This window comes from Onychomys torridus, chromosome 5 (genome assembly GCF_903995425.1).
Source record: "Onychomys torridus chromosome 5, mOncTor1.1, whole genome shotgun sequence".
In the NCBI taxonomy this organism is placed as follows: domain Eukaryota; kingdom Metazoa; phylum Chordata; class Mammalia; order Rodentia; family Cricetidae; genus Onychomys; species Onychomys torridus.
The window spans coordinates 39234480-39250500 of NC_050447.1; the positions used below are offsets into that span (position 1 = coordinate 39234480).

At 48.6% G+C, this 16021-nt stretch overlaps 1 protein-coding gene across 1 annotated transcript in view; it reads right to left on the reverse strand.

The window, feature by feature from the left end:
• Positions 1–1536: 1536 nt before the first annotated feature.
• Positions 1537–16021, reverse strand: part of Fa2h (fatty acid 2-hydroxylase) — a 63131-nt gene continuing 48646 nt past the window's right edge. The window contains exons 3-7 of the mRNA XM_036188471.1: positions 13529–13671; positions 12675–12781; positions 5318–5490; positions 4100–4352; positions 1537–2946 (exon numbers count right to left, since the gene is read on the reverse strand). Of these exons, the coding sequence (XP_036044364.1) occupies positions 2867–2946; positions 4100–4352; positions 5318–5490; positions 12675–12781; positions 13529–13671 (756 nt within the window). The 3' untranslated portion in view covers positions 1537–2866. The remainder of the gene's footprint in view (positions 2947–4099; positions 4353–5317; positions 5491–12674; positions 12782–13528; positions 13672–16021) is intronic.

Below are 16021 nucleotides of genomic sequence, written 5' to 3' on the forward strand. Positions count from 1 at the left end.
AACAAAACAAAACAAAAAAACCAAAAACTAACCAGCCCATATGTAGCAGAAGTTTCTCCAGTCCCACCCTGATCTGAGGTCCCGAGGACCTATGTTTCTCTAATCCCATTCTGCCCCACCGTCCCACAGCACTTTATAAAATAATCATTCAAAGGCTTAATATTAATTACCAATTGTATGGCCAATGGCTTAAGTTTCTTGCTAGGTAGCTCTTATAACTTAACCCATTCCTTTCTTTCTTTCTTTCTTCCTTTCTTCCTTCCTTCCTTCCTTCCTTCCTCCCTCCCTCCCTCCCTCCCTCCCTCCCTCCCTCCCTTCCTCTCCCTCCCTCCCTCCCTTCCTTCCTTCCTTTCTTTTTTTTTTTTTTTTTTTTTTGAGACAGGGTTTCTCTGTGTAGCTTTGGAGCCTGTGCTGGAACTCACTCTGTAGCTCAGGCTGGCCTCAAACTCACAGAGATCGGCCTGGCTCTGCCTCCTGAGCGCTGGGATTAAAGGCGTGTGCCACCACCACCCGGCAACTTAACTCATTTCTATTAATCTGTAAATTGCCACATGGCCATGGCATTGCCAGTCTGCTGGCATCTTGCTGCTCCTTCAGTGGTGGGTCTTTCCCCCCCTCCTTTCTTCTCTCTGTATCTCTGCTGGGATTTCCACCTGCCTCTAAGATGCCTTGCCATAGGCCAATGCATCTTTATTTATCAACCAATCAGAGCAACACATATTCACAGCATACAGAAAGACATCCCATAACACCCATGGGTTATTAAAAATAAGTCATGAAGATCAGAGGGAGCATATTGGGGGGAATATGGGAAAAGTTGGAGGGGGAAATGGAGGTTAGATAAGATCATACTTAGTTGTATACATGTATGAAATTCTCAAAAATAAAGAAAAAAATTCAAAATCCTTTCCCTAGTAGTATATCTGTGTCAAGCCGGGATGTGGTTTTGTGTTTGAAAGCTCATCTGAGAAAGGCTTGGGGCTCCACTAGGATCCTGAACACCCAGTGTAGTTGCTGCTCGGCTAATTAAGATTCTCTATTGACTTAAACCCGTGTCTGAGCAGTCTTCTCTGGTGGACACTTCAGTACAGGATCATATGATAGAAAGAGAAAACTGACTCCTGCAAATTGTCCTCTGACCTCCACATGTGCACCATGGTCTGCAAGTACACACGCATACAAAGTAAATAAATAAATACAATAAAGAAAAATAATAGCCAAGAAAGAGGCTAACGGTCAGCTTTGTTTGTTTGTTTGTTTGTTTGTTTGTTTTTTGAGACAGTGTTTCTCTGTGTAGCCCTGGCTGTCCTGGAACTCGCTCTGTAGACCAGGCTGGCTTCAAACTCAGAGATCTGCCTGCCTCTGCCTCTGCCCCTGCTGGGTTTGAAGGTATGTGCTACAATACCTGGCCTGCCAATCAGCTTTTTATTTCCCATTCCCCAGCAACTTTATACAAGCTGCTCAGTGAAATACCATCTTCCTTCTAGACCGTTCCTCTTTCCAATCATGATGGGGTCCGGTCACCATCAACAAACACTGGCGGATCTTTGTTCGTTTCTTCTCAATGTTTTATTTTTCAAAATATACAATTTATTTACATCTTTATTTCACAACCACAGTTTTGTATATTTATCTCAAAATCTCTAGATAGCTTCACCGTAAACAGCATAAATCACAGGGCCAGTCACACTGCTTCTCTTTAGTCTTTGCACCCACTGGGTTTTTGACAAGTTTCAAGTAGTAATGGCTTGTGGGTAAGAAAGAACAAAAAGGAAGGCAAGATGATTTTTTATATATATGTATATGTATATATATGATCAACACATTGGATTAGAAAGGGCCATCTGACCAGCTACTTCATTTGAGGTCAGATTAAGAATATTTATGTAATTTATAAATAAGACTTCAGGAGCAGTGAGGGCTCTGGTTACAAGGAAGAACGGTCTCAGGATGGGGAAGGCAATAAGGCACCACATGAAAGCCCATTCTTGGCTTCAGGAGGCACTGCTGGGAGGGTCCTGAGTTGGGGCAGGCATCCACCTGTGTAGGCGGAGGTCAAGAATGGCAAGGGCTAGGGTGGGCTCTCACCAATGCAGAAACCTCTCCAGCCTCCTTTGGGGAGCAGTTTTGTGGTTTGGGGACAGAGGGGAGATGGAGAAAGCAGCTGTTGATTCCCAAGGACAAGGGCCAGAGCTCCTGTCAGCCTTGAGCCAGATGCCAGCCACCCTCAGGTTTTCTGCCCAGGTAGATAAATGCCGGCTTACTCCCACTGAGGCAGCTGGTGGTATAGCTGGTATCTGGGGTTGGCAGGGTCCAGAGTGGCTGGCCTGGGGTCTGAGCATGGCCTGTGGGAGGCGTCGTGCTGACTCTTCTCAGGATAGCCCTTCATTCGCCTCTGCACCATCAAACTCTCAAGAAAGAGCAGGGGGGTAAGATGTGGCCACAGGCCTGCACACCATGCTTTTGCTGTGTGCACACTGGTCCCTCTGCTGCATGGGGAAGCTCCCAGGGAGCCCAGGGTTCTAAGGCACAGGTGGGGTCAGTTTCCTTCATGCCCCTTGGGGCCATTGTCTGGACCCTGAATCAGTACCGAGGGCTGAAGCGTAGGCAGAGATGCCAAGGAGGAGGTCATAATTCTCTGAGAATGAGCCGGTCCCCAAGGGCCACTTGGCTATCAAGAGGATGCTATCCTCACAGGTAAGCCAGAAGGGAAGTCCTGCTTTAAGGTCTCCACCAAGCCCCAGGGCTAGACAGAGCCCATCCTGCCTTGCCAAGCTGATCCCAGCAGGGTTTGGATGGAGGCAGGGTAGGACTGGGTGCAGGGGCCAGGGCTAGGCCGAGGGCAGAACAGAGGGTGTAGGGGCTGTCACTGCATCTTCGGGTGGGATTCCTCTGGTATGAGGGTGTGGAAAAAGTAATCCCACAATTTAGTGCTGATGCCAAACCCTGCAGAGGGAGACATAGGGCAGGAGATAAGACATTAGAGCAGACATTAGCGCACAAAGGAACTGACTTGGGTAGGTCAAGCTGGGCAAATTACAATAGCTGTCCTGACGCCCTTCCCAAGGGCCAAACACCTGTGTCTCTGCTGTTCCCCAAGATAGAGTTGGTATAACCCCAGATTCCTTCTGCGGCCTGAGTTCCTGGATGGGCCTGGCCCTACTTGTGTTCCCCAACACTGCCCTCCTCAGCTTCTCCCTCTTCCTTGCTGGTCAAGTTCACTCCTGCCTCAGGGTGTTGCTCCTGGAAGGCCTACTTCCCAGACACTGCCTTCTTTTCATTTGTGTCTCAGCTCCAATGACATTCGCTGTGACCTTGAGTTACCTTATCTAGGGCTTTACAAGCCAGCAAGGGACACAGTGAGCACTTGGCTAATAAGTGCTGGGAGTGGATAGAGTTTCAGAGGAACTGATTTTCTGATTTCACTCAATTCAAATTAAGTTTTGATGTGCACATATATATTTGACTCAGTTACCAGATATCTCAGAAGTATGTTTGGAGCAACTTATATCTGTGAATCTGTCTTTTTAACTATAGATTTTATTGAAAAACATAGATAAAGATCAAGTATTCCTGATGAAAATTTAGCATATGTATTGAGATGTGCTCTCAGTACAAAATAGACAATATAAGGGAATGTAAGAGAGCTCATTAGTGCTTTTTATGTTAATTACAAGTTAAAATGGTAATACTTCGGCAATATATCATGAAATTTTCTTTTTTTCTTTGTTCTTTTCTTTTTTTTTTTTTTTGAGACAGAGTCTTATGATATAGGTCTGGCTAGCCTGGAACTCCCTATGTAGACCAGGCTGGCATCAAACTCACAGAGATCTGCCTATCTCAGGCTCTAGAGTGCTGAGTTTAAAGGGGTACACTACCACACCTAGCCCAATGCTTTCTTGCTATTTTTAGGACACATCACTATCTGAGACAATCTTTGCCATGTATTCATTTCCATGTTTGCCCCTTTGCATAGCTATCTAGACAAATAAGCCCTCTGCATATGACATTCCCTGAACAGAGGCTAGCTCTTAGTTGGGGGCTGAATCTGCCAAATAAGTCAATAATCAAAAATAAAGGCTGGGAATCCCAGCCTTACCTGATTTCTGGTATTCAAAGTGATGCTTGACGTGGTGGGCCTTCATGTTGTACAGGTAGGAGCCCTTGTGTGGTGAGCCAAAGTGCAGATAGTAATGAGTCATGTCATAGAGGACATAGCCCAGGAGACCTCCTGCAAAGATGATGCCTGCCACAGCCTCAGGCAGGATGAGCCTCAGGCACACATAGAAGAAGGCAATCACTAGAGAGGCTGGCACTGGCGGGAAAACCAGGCGGGAGCCGTCAAAGGGAGCCTGTGGACAGAGAGGCGTGGTCATCAGAGGCAGCCCAAGGCTGGTGGCCTATTTGTGGTCATGGTATGTCATGAGATGCTACTCATGGAATGGAGCAACCAGATGTTCCACTGAGGGGAGAGTGACCTGTCCTGGAAAGGCTTGGTATCTTTGTAGCTTTGGGACAGACAGGTCAACATACCTGAAAGACCCAGAGAAGGTATCCTTCTTATTTACTAGCCAGGATGGGACTTGGCAAACTGCCCAAGGACAGACACACCATGCTCCTGAGATCATTTGGGTGACAGGAATCCTGACCTCATCTACCAGGCCCTTTGCTAGGGGGACTTTCTGGAGTCACGTGGGAGAGCCGCACATCAGCAACCTGGGTTATACAGTCTGTGGCGAGAGGAGCCTAGGAATTGAATATGATGTTCCTCTTCCCCATTTCTCAATTGGAAGCATCCTTGATGAAGATGGTTTACAGTGAGCCAGTGAATCAGAGCCTAAGCCTTTGGCTCCTGACCCTCAAAGGAAGAGGGAGGGTTACTCAGTTCCTTAGTCTCCCCAAGCTTCAGTCTCCACTGTGGGATAGGAGCATAGGCGCATCACCTTCAGAAGATAACCTTTACAAGGGCGAGGGTTTTTGTCTGCTTTGTTCACTGAAATCTAGTATGATATCTGCAGTATTCAAACAACATTACTGGGCCAATGAATAAGTTGTAAGCATCAAAGATGATGATGAATTTGGGTGGTGCATAGACGTCAGTGTTAATAATCACGGTGTGTGCATAACACCAGAGTATGTACGTATCACACTCATATTGTCCCTTCCTGGCTCAGATGAGAATGTCCAACCCAGTCACCCCTCTGAGGAACCACAAACATCTTCCATTTCCATCACTCCAAGCCCAGACCTGGATTCTCAGGAAGACTCTTGGGAGCTGGCTGTATGTGCTGGGCCTGGAGCGGGACCCACTGCTCACCTTGTGGTGCTGGCCGTGCATGACAAAGTGCAGCATGATGAGGTAATGGCTGTCGCTGGGGGGCTTCATATGGAACAGGAAACGGTGGATGACATACTCCATGAGGGTCCAGAAGAGCATGCCCAACACAAAGAGGCCTGGGAACATGGACTTGGGCACCGCCACTGAGTAATCTGTGGCGGAGCCAGAGAGATGCTCAGGGTTGAGGAGTGCCATGCACACACCCCGGCTAACTTGGGTGTCGATGCCCTCTGCCTAGTAGCTACGGGCGGCTACACTGAAAAGCCCTATGGTAAAGTGAGAAGGAGGCTGTGAGAATCTGTAGTGGGCTTGGAAAAGGTTCTTTACTAGAGTGAAGAGGCTACTGGTCAGAGAGCCCAAGTTTTCCTAATGGGGCCTGTAGGAGGTACAGCTCTGGCTGAGTGCTGATTCTCTACCTAGAAGGGTGACTCAGTGGCATGGGGGGAGACCATCTTGAAAAAGCCATCAGAGCCAGCAGTCACTGAGAGAAGGAAGGAACAGTTGAGGACCATGTGTATGGGAGTGGATGGACAGGAAGGACAGGAAAACCTAAATACAGAACGGTCAATAGACTTGAAATCTTAGGATCCGTGGAAAACTAGCAGCCTGGATGGAGGTAAGAAGGCTGTGCAGGTGTAGTTGTGTGTGTGGATGGAGGTAGGAAGGCTGTGCAGGTGTAGTTATGTGTGTGGATGGAGGTGGGAAGGCTGTGCAGGTGTAGTTATGTGTGTGGATGGAGGTGGGAAGGCTGTGCAGGTGTAGTTATGTGTGTGGATGGAGGCAGGAAGGCTGTGCAGGTGTAGTTGTGTGTGTGGATGGAGGTGGAAGGCTGTGCAGTGTAGTATGTGTGGATGGAGGTGAGAAGGCTGTGCAGGTGTAGTTATGTGTGTGGATGGAGGTAGGAAGGCTGTGCAGGTGTAGTTATGTGTAGATGGAGGTAGGAAGGCTGTGCAGGTGTAGTTATGTGTGTGGATGGAGGTAGGAAGGCTGTGCAGGTGTAGTTATGTGTGGATGGAGGTAGGAAGGCTGTGCAGGTGTAGTTATGTGTCTGGATGGAGGTGGGAAGGCTGTGCAGGTGTAGTTATGTGTGGATGGAGGTGGGAAGGCTGTGCAGGTGTAGTTATGTGTGGATGGAGGTGGGAAGGCTGTGCAGGTGTAGTTATGTGTGGATGGAGGTAGGAAGGCTGTGCAGGTGTAGTTATGTGTGTGGATGGAGGTGGGAAGGCTGTGCAGGTGTAGTTATGTGTGGATGGAGGTAGGAAGGCTGTGCAGGTGTAGTTATGTGTGGATGGAGGTGGGAAGGCTGTGCAGGTGTAGTTATGTGTGGATGGAGGTAGGAAGGCTGTGCAGGTGTAGTTATGTGTGTGGATGGAGGTAGGAAGGCTGTGCAGGTGTAGTTATGTGTGTGGATGGAGGTAGGAAGGCTGTGCAGGTGTAGTTTGTGTGTCTGGATGGAGGTAGGAAGGCTGTGCAGGTGTAGTTATGTGTGTGGATGGAGGTGAGAAGGCTGTGCAGGTGTAGTTATGTGTGTGGATGGAGGTAGGAAGGCTGTGCAGGTGTAGTTATGTGTGTGGATGGAGGTAGGAAGGCTGTGCAGGTGTAGTTATGTGTGTGGATGGAGGTAGGAAGGCTGTGCAGGTGTAGTTATGTGTGTGGATGGAGGTGGGAAGGCTGTGCAGGTGTAGTTGTGTGTCTGGATGGAGGTGAGAAGGCTGTGCAGGTGTAGTTATGTGTGTGGATGGAGGTAGGAAGGCTGTGCAGGTGTAGTTGTGTGTGTGGATGGAGGTGGGAAGGCTGTGCAGGTATCTTCAAGGTCAATGTCCTTGAGATCTAGCCATCTGATGACACCTTGCAGTTCCTCCTGCTTTCACTTTTGATCTCTAGGAGACTTCAACTCTCCTTCTGCTCCTGTCTGGTTTCCTCCATGTCTTTCTCTTCTTCTTGGCTTTACCTTTTGTGATGGTTAATTTTCATTGTCAGCTCGACTATATTGAACATCTTTATGGAAACACACCTCCGTTTGTTTCTGTGGGGGTGTTTCCAGAAACATTTAACCTGAACAGGGAAGAGCTAACCTGAATATGGGTCACAGCATCTCCTGGCCTGGGGTCCTGGACTTGAATAAAAAGGTAGGCGTGAGCTGAGCAGAATCCCTGAGTGCTGGTCTGATGTGACCAGCTGATTCATGTTCTGCCATCCAGACTTCTCAGCCTTGATGGACCAGCCTCAACTGGGAGCCAGCCAAGCCCTTCCTTTGAGTTGTATCTGCCAGACATTTTGTACCCAGTAATAAAACATTTTACATCCCCTTTCCTCACAAGCTGCTGCTTTAGCTGTACTCTCTCTTAAAAAATAGAGTTATCAAGCTGAGGGTAGTGCTGCACACCTATAATTCCAGTAATTGGGAGGCTGAGGCAGAAGGACCATTAGTTCAAAACCAGTTTGGGCTACACAATGACACACACACTCTCTCTCTCTCTCTCTCTCTCTCTCTCTCTCATATATATATTCTTGCACCATACACTTCACCCACATAAAGGTACAGCTCAGTGGTTTTTAGCAAATTCTGAGTTGTGTGCCCGTTGTCATTCAGGAGATGGGACTGGATATCCCTTCTCTCGCTCAACGGCGGAAGCTGCACCTCTGTCCCTCCAAATGCTCTACTTGATAACTAATTTTAATTGCAGGCTGGCAACCCCCAGATCTGCACGTCCACCCCACCTTCAGCAGGCCACTTGCCACTGTGTGTCTCCATAGGGTGTACACAGGACCCCAGAGCTAACCCTTCCCAAATGAAGCTAACTATCTTCCTTTTTCTGTGGGCCCCACCTCTCCAGACTGCTCACTGGGTTTTCTCCTCTGCGGATACCCACACGTTACCAAAAGCCTTTGAGTATCTGCTTTCCCCACATCCAGTAGTCACCAAGACCTGTCACCTCCACTCACTTCAGATCTCTTTGGCAAAGTGAAAGAGGCCAGAGGCCAGGGCCACAGAGTGCCTGATTCTGTTTAGGTGAAAGTTCAGAACAAGTACATGCATGGACATAGAAAGCAGAGTGGGGGTCACTGTGAGCAGGAGGATGGAGAATGGGGAACAACTGCTCATCTGGTCTGAGTTTCCTTCGGAGGTGATGGAAGGATGTGGAACTAGATAGAGGTGGTGCTGGAACTAAAAGCCACTGTGCAATTGGAGTTAAAATGGCTAGTTTTATGATGTGTGAATCTTACCCCCGTTTGCATTTTGTCTGCTTATCTATCATTGAGATAGCCTCCCCATGGCATATGGCTAAAGCCATGGTGTGCGGGGAAGAGGAACATATCCTCGTTTTTTCTCCACAGCCTCTTGCACTGCCACGCCCAATCTGTAACTTAAATCCACTTGTCTATCCACCTGTCCATCCATCTCAGTTCATTACTTTTCTTTCTAGATATTTATTTCTAAGTGTGTGTGTGTGTGTGTGTGTGTGTGTGTGTGTGTGTGTGTGTGATTCAAGAAGACTGGAGGTATCTGACTTCCTGGAGCTGGAGTTACAGAAAGGTCATCTGCTGCCTCACATGGGTGCCGGAAACTGAACTCAAGTCCTCTGCAAGAGTACTACATGCTCTTTAACTGCTGTGCCGCCTCTCCAACGCCAGTTCTCTGTTCTGAATCCTTCCACCTTACCCTATCAGGCCCCAGGGCAGTCTCAGGCCTCTGCTCCTGCTTCTATACCTCGCTGAATCATTCAGGGATACCTCACAGCCAGTAAACAAAGTCTAGTCCCGCCCCCCCCCAAACACAACATCCCATGTCCCTCAAGTCTCGATCCTCTAGACATGTCACCTGTACAGGGGCCAAATCGGACCTCCAGTGGCTTCTTCTCTGGGCCATGCCATTTTCTCCCGCACATACAAATTTGCTGATGCTCTTCCCTGGAGTCCCTCTGCCTTTCTTGTCCCTGGGGAGCTAGTCCACATGGCCCTGACATTTGTCTTCACCCACTCTGGCTGGCTTGTGCATCTTGCTCTGCCCTCTGGTACCATCCTGAAGCACTAGGGTCTGTGATATCATTGATTCTGTGTCCCCAGCTTGGAGATAAGGTTTTTCTTTCCTTCTTTCCTTCCTTCCTTCCTTCCTTCCTCCTTCCTTCCTCCTTCCTTCCTTCCTTCCTCTTCCTCCCTCCCTCCGTCCCTCCCTTTCTTTTTTGTTTTTGAGACAGGGTTTCTCTGTGTCACTTTGTGCCTTTCCTGGAACTCACTCTGTAGCCCAGGCTGGCAAGATAAGGCTTTTCTATGAGTAAGGTCTTCTTTACGTGTCCAGCTTAACACAACAGGCTCACACTTATTAGGAGAAAAATGGTGGAGAAAGCTCCTGGAGGTTTGTACCTGGATGAAATTGGATCTGTGCCACCCTAGGAGCATACCAGGCTCAGAGGGAGGCAGCTTTGAGAGGTACCTCCGAAGGGCCCAGGTGAGCTGTACACTGTAGGCAGGCCCAGGCCCAGTGGCCACAGGGGCTTCTGTGGAAGGGAGAAAGCCTGGGCAGGTGGGAAGCAGGAGTGACCACTAGATTTTGGGCCAGAGTCAGGCCATACCTCATTCTGACAAACAGCTCCAAGTGAATTTCTAGGTCTGGGAATTACCTACCCCTCACCCGGGAACAAACATGAGACACAGCTACAATTGGCTCTCATGTGCTCCATTCCTCTCTGGAAGCTGTGTCCCTCTTAAGCCTGCACTACTCTGTGGCACCCTAGCGCTTCTGCATTTATTCTAGGGCATTATTGTCCAGTAGCTGCAATGGGACCCCACTGAGTGTCCCTTTACCTCACTTTAAGAGTTCTTATTTGCTCTGCCTGTGACCTGTGCCTTGCATGGTGATCTGCAGAAGGAGGAATGTGTGAGGCGATGTGTCTCTCGTGCCACGGTTGCTGGCACTGCGGCCCCAGCTTCCCAGCCTGCCACACTGGACCTTTATCACACAGGCACATATTAGCTGTCTGCAGAGGCCTGTGGTGCTGTGGAGTCCTCAAATCACTGTCCTGGCCATGGAGAACAGCCTTCTCCTATAGGTCAAGCCTCCACCCGCCTCCTCACCCCAGCATCGCCTAAGCTGCCCATCGGGCCGGAGCTGGTACTGAGTGGCATCTCTGGAGGAATCCAGCAGAGGGACCTGGGCCAAAGCTTTAGTGTCCCCTTCCCCCTCTGGCTACCAGCTCGGGCAGCCCTGCCACTGTTGGTAATTGTTAGGGGAGTGCTGGGCAGACAGTGGGCGATTCAGTGAGCAGGCCTCTGAGCAACAAGCCCTGTGCTGTGCCCGAGCTGTTCAGCGTGGGCCGAAAAGGGTAACTGTGGCTAGTGGGGTATGCACGGTAACCCTCTGGGCTCTGGGCTGAGTTGCAGGGGCACGTCCCACAGTGTGCACATCCCCCACCCTATCTTGGGTGAGGCAGATAAACTGAGGGCCCCAATGTTGTGGGAGGCCCTTGACTTGCTGTCCTCAGGGGATGTAGGAAGAAGAGAAGCCTCTGTGTGTGTGGAGGAAGAAGCCTCTCTGTCTGGTGCATGTCAGGAACAAATTGTGATCAGGCGAGAGAAGCAATAGCCCCAGACAATACCCTGAGGTAGACTGTGCAAGGGAAGAGGTATGTGCCTGGAGACTGAGGTAAGCTGAGTCTGTGAGCCAAGATGGCAGACTGGCCACCCTGAGAAACTCAGTTCTCCATGTTCTTTGGATAATAGCCCATGCCAAACTCTCTGTCTCCTGTCCCCCAACTGGAAGCTGGGGGTCGGGGTAGTTGGTTTCCACATCCTAGGCCATATGGCCCTGAATGACTCATTTACCTTTTCTAGGCTCTATGTTGTGTGTTTATTTGTGTGTGTGAATGCATATATGTCTGCAGGTATGTGTGCATACACGTACAGACCCGAGGACAATCTTGGGTGCTGTTCCTCCTCAGGAGCCACCCACTTTGTTTTTTGAGACAGTGTCTCTCACTGGAACTTGAGGCTGGCCTATTAGGCTAGAATGGCTGGCCAGTGAAGGCTGGGGACCCATCGGTCTCTATCTCCTGAGCTGGGGGATTACAAGCGCTCACCCCCAAGCCTGGGTGTTTATATAGATGCTGGGATCAAACTCAGGTTCTCAGGCTTGTGAAGCAATTGCTTTGCCAACAGAGTTATCTCCCAGCCCCTCATCTCAGAAAAAGACCTGGAAGATAACACTGCATACACTTAGCCATGTACTCTGTGATGTTTTTACACACGTATGCCTTCTGGAATGGCCATGCTTCCTCAGCTCTGAGAGGGGAGAGTAAATGCTTTTCCCATGGGGCCGCTGAGAGCAGTCTCAGGAAAGTACACGGTCTGATGCATGCTCCACACTAAGTAGAGAGGATCAGCTGTCACTGCCAGGTCAGCTTCTGTTGTGTGGCCCTTAGCTTTGAAGATGGTCTGTGGTGCTTGCATATCTTTCTCCCAAGTTCTCCTCCAATCTGTGATGTGAACATGGATTCATCTACATGCAGCTGTGCCACCTGATAATACCGATTCCATCTATCAATCATCTATCTATCTATCTATCTATCTATCTATCTATCTATCTATCTACTATCTATCAATCATCTATCTATCTACCTATCTATCATCTATCTACCTATCTATCTATCTATCTATCTATCTCTCTATCTGTCATCTATCTATCTATCTACTTACCTACCTATCTACCTATTGTCCTTTGTGATAGAGACTCATTATATAGCCCTGGTTAGCCTTGGCTAGCCTTGGACATGCTATGGTAGATGAGGCTGGCCTTCAGCTTACAGTAACTAATTCCCTTGCCTTTGTTTTTGAAGTGCTAGGATTACACGTGTATCCACCATCCCTGGTCTTCATTTAGTCTCTCAGTGAGGAATTCTAGGCTATACATTCTCTGTTATTTGAATTGAGACAGGGCCTCACTGTCCAGCCCTGGCTGCCCTGGGCCTGCTAATGTATGTAAGGATAGCCTCAACTTATAATGATCTTCCTGTCTCCATCTCCCACGGCTGACATTACTATGAGAGGGGAAGTATCACACCTAGAACGTTCTCTGTTCTTCATCTCAGTTAGGAGTTCTCTTCCTCTGTCTTCTTATTGCTAAGAACGTGATGATATGACTTTGTTTAGTGTCTGTTCATGTGTTGCTCACTTGTGTATCCATGGGGTTGGGAGGACATTTTTCCTATGCTAGGCCTCACTTTGACCTGTTTGTGATGTGGTTTCTCTATGCCCACAGAAGTGTAAGAGTATGGGGAACACAGTTTCCTGCCCTCAGGACCCACAGGAGCAATTCAGGAAGAAGCCAGTGTGTTGTTACCTGTTGTGAATGATGTGAAGAGCCGGGTGTTGTCCTGGCTGAGGGTTCGGTAGTAGGACCAGCTGAGGTACAGCACCAGGGGCACCCAGATGATGGGGACACTATACCTGCGGGAGGGCCATCAGGGTGAGAGAGAGAGAGAGATGCATAGGAGGGGGGAGGGGGACAACCGCGTCCAGCTTCTCTGAGGCACATATTTTAACTACAGAGCAAACAAGGTGATACCAAAGCACATGCAGAAAGTGTGTGGAGAGCCGTGGTCAAAAGGCACGATGTTGTGAGGATCAGGGGAAAAGAAAAGAGAAGCTGTGAGTCCATCTGCCACCCCAGCCCCGCTCTGGTTTTTTGAGACAGGGTTTCTTTGCATAGCTTTGTCTATCCTGGAAGACCATGCTGGTCTCAAACTCACAGAGATCCATCTGCCTCTGCCTCCCCAGTTCTTAGATTAAAGGTATGTCCCACTATCACCTGGCCTGACCCTGCCTCTTGAGGTGAATCACTGGCAGAAAAGATTATGGGGTACCATAATCACTGACTCTGGACAGCTATATAGACACTGCCCTCTTGTGGCAGGGGGAACTAATTGCAGGAAAAATTGTTGGCGTGCATTAGAGGTTTCTAACCATACATAGGAGTCTGGAAAAAAATTAGGCACAGCCACATGGTAGGATGTTACCCAGATAGTAGATAAAACCACATGCAGGAATTGATTATGGCTACAGCCTGTCCCCCTCTCCCCAAGAATTTACAATATATCCTTTATTTTAAGGAGGAACTCAACTACTCCCTCCCCTTCCACATTTTACTGATGTTACCAGCAGAGAGGCTCAGCTCAGAACCTGCATAGTACTCACCAGACAGTCTTGGAGAAAGCCTCGATGAGGTCAGAGTGGAAGAGGCGAATGGGCCTGGCCACCGGCTGGTGGACCCACTCATCATACTTCTCTCCCAAGTGGCCCACCTGCCACAGGAGAGGCTTCTGCCAGTCCACCAGGTCCTGCAAGAGACAGATTGGACCCTTGATATTCATACTTCTGATACCCATTTCCACATCTCTTGGTTATAGCATCCTATGCTCTAGCACCATCTCAGCCCATGTGGTATGTGTGGGGCTACATACACAGTGGCTTTGGGGAGGGAATCAAGATCTAACTACACTGCCCCTTCCGGGCCCTGGATGTGGAATCCAGATCAGGCCCATGGCCTAAGCTGGCTTGAACCAAGAGCCATCAGATGCCTGTTCCTCCCACTGGAGTTGCTAAGTTGGCAGAGTCCAGAGTTGCGAGCAGAGCCCAACTAATGACCCGGAGAGCATAGAGTGTGGCCAAACCAAGAGCTAGATAGGTTGAAACCTGGTAACGATGTCTGAGAGCCCATGCTGGACTCTGCATATACAAGAACCAATATATTCTGCATCACCAGGGGTTGCATCATAAATGGAGGTCGCTTTTCCTCCACTGCAGACTTTCTTCTTGATGTTGGCCTGGATAATTCATTCATCTATTCATTCAAATAATTATTCACTCAATCATTTGCTTAACATTTGATTTTTGTGTATTTTGATTTTTGCGAGTGTGCATATAGGTGTCCTAGAAAGGTGCTGGAAAGAATCAACAGGTGTGTAGAAGACCACTTTTGTTTCACACAGCTTAGTACTTAGAGACTCTAGAGTCAGCCCTGGGTTCAAATCCCGGTTCTACCACTCGCTGCTTGACTTTGTGAAATTATTTGAACTTTCTGAAAGCCAGTCTCCTCAGCTATAAAACAGGTATTCAGCAGGAGGAAGCACCCTAAGCAAGACAGTTCAGTGCTGACTCAAGGATGCCATGACTCAGAGGCAAGAGGATCACCACAAATGATCAGATCTAGAGTAAGCAAGATTTTGAACATGGTCTGGGGTTTGTTCATCAACATGGAAGATTTGGCTAGGTGGGGAGGGTAACAACAGGGAGTATGGGTTCAGATGCAGGGGTGGAAACAGCTGTGGCCCATATTAGAGAGCAGTTCCTTGACACTGCTCTGTGGATTGCAGGAAGAAATCTGCTGAGGGCTTAATAGAATGCTCCATTCAGGTCCAGGAATGGCGCTTCATCTACTAGGCCAGCTGTTCCCTAGACACATGTTATATAAACCTCAGCAGCACTCACGGACTCACCCCCAAGGAAGAGATTGGGGATCCTATCTACTTTCCAAATGTAGGGATTTATTTATTTTATTTTTATGTGTATTAGTGTTTGTCTGCATGTGTGTGCACGTGTGTGTGGTGTGTGTGTGTGTGTGTGTGTGTGTGTGTGCGCGCGTGTGCGCGCACACGCGTGCAGGCGCATGCCTGCTGACCATGGAGGTCAGAAAAAGGCACTGAATGCCCTGAAACTGGAGTCACCAGTGGCTATGAACTGCCCATTTTAAGTGCAGAGAACCAAACCTGTAAGTATTTACTGATTTATCTCTCCTCCTAATTCCTCCTCTTTTTTTTCAATTTTCTTTATTAATAAATTTTCTACTCACTCCACATACCACTCACAGATCCCCCCTCTTCTCTTCTCCCACCCTCCAGCCCTCCCTCCCAAGCCACCCCACATCCCCACATCCCCCAAATCAAGGTCTCCCATGGGGAGTCAGCAGAGCCCGCACACTGAGCCGAGGCAGGTCCAAGCCCCTTCCCATTGCACCAAGGCTGCCCAAGGTGTTACACCACAGGCACTGGATTCCAGAAGCCTGCCCATAGACCAGGAGCAGATCCTGATCCCCTTGCCTGGGTGCCCCCCAAACAGTTCGAGCCAAACAACCATCTTCTATATCCAGAGGGCCTAGTCCAGTCCCATGGGGGCTCCACAGCCACCGGTCCACAGTTCATGGACTTCCACTAGTGTGGCCTGCAGAGACCCTATTTGTATTTGTCACACACACACACACACACACACACACACACACACACACACATTTAAATCATATCTGATTGTGCTCTGATTCACAGACTACAAGAGTACAATACATAAATTACATATAGTTTAACACAGACATATAGAAAAAAATGTGCCCCAAGTTTTACTCATAGAATTACAAAGCCAAAGAGTGAGAAGTACTCGAAGATTTCTGGTGACTTAGTGTATTGAATAAGATTAATCTGGATTCCAAACAGCAATGAACAATGAACTTAAAGTCAGGGCCCATTCTGAAATCCTGTCCTTGCTGCTTACCAGCTGTGAGATCCCAAGCAAGCGTCCGTACCTCTCAGAGCTGCTTGGTTTCTTGTAAGTAAAGCTGGCAGCCCAATACCCCCAAATCAGAGTGAAGGCCCCCAATACAAGAGGTCAGTCTTCAACAAAGGCAGGCGGCCACCGCAG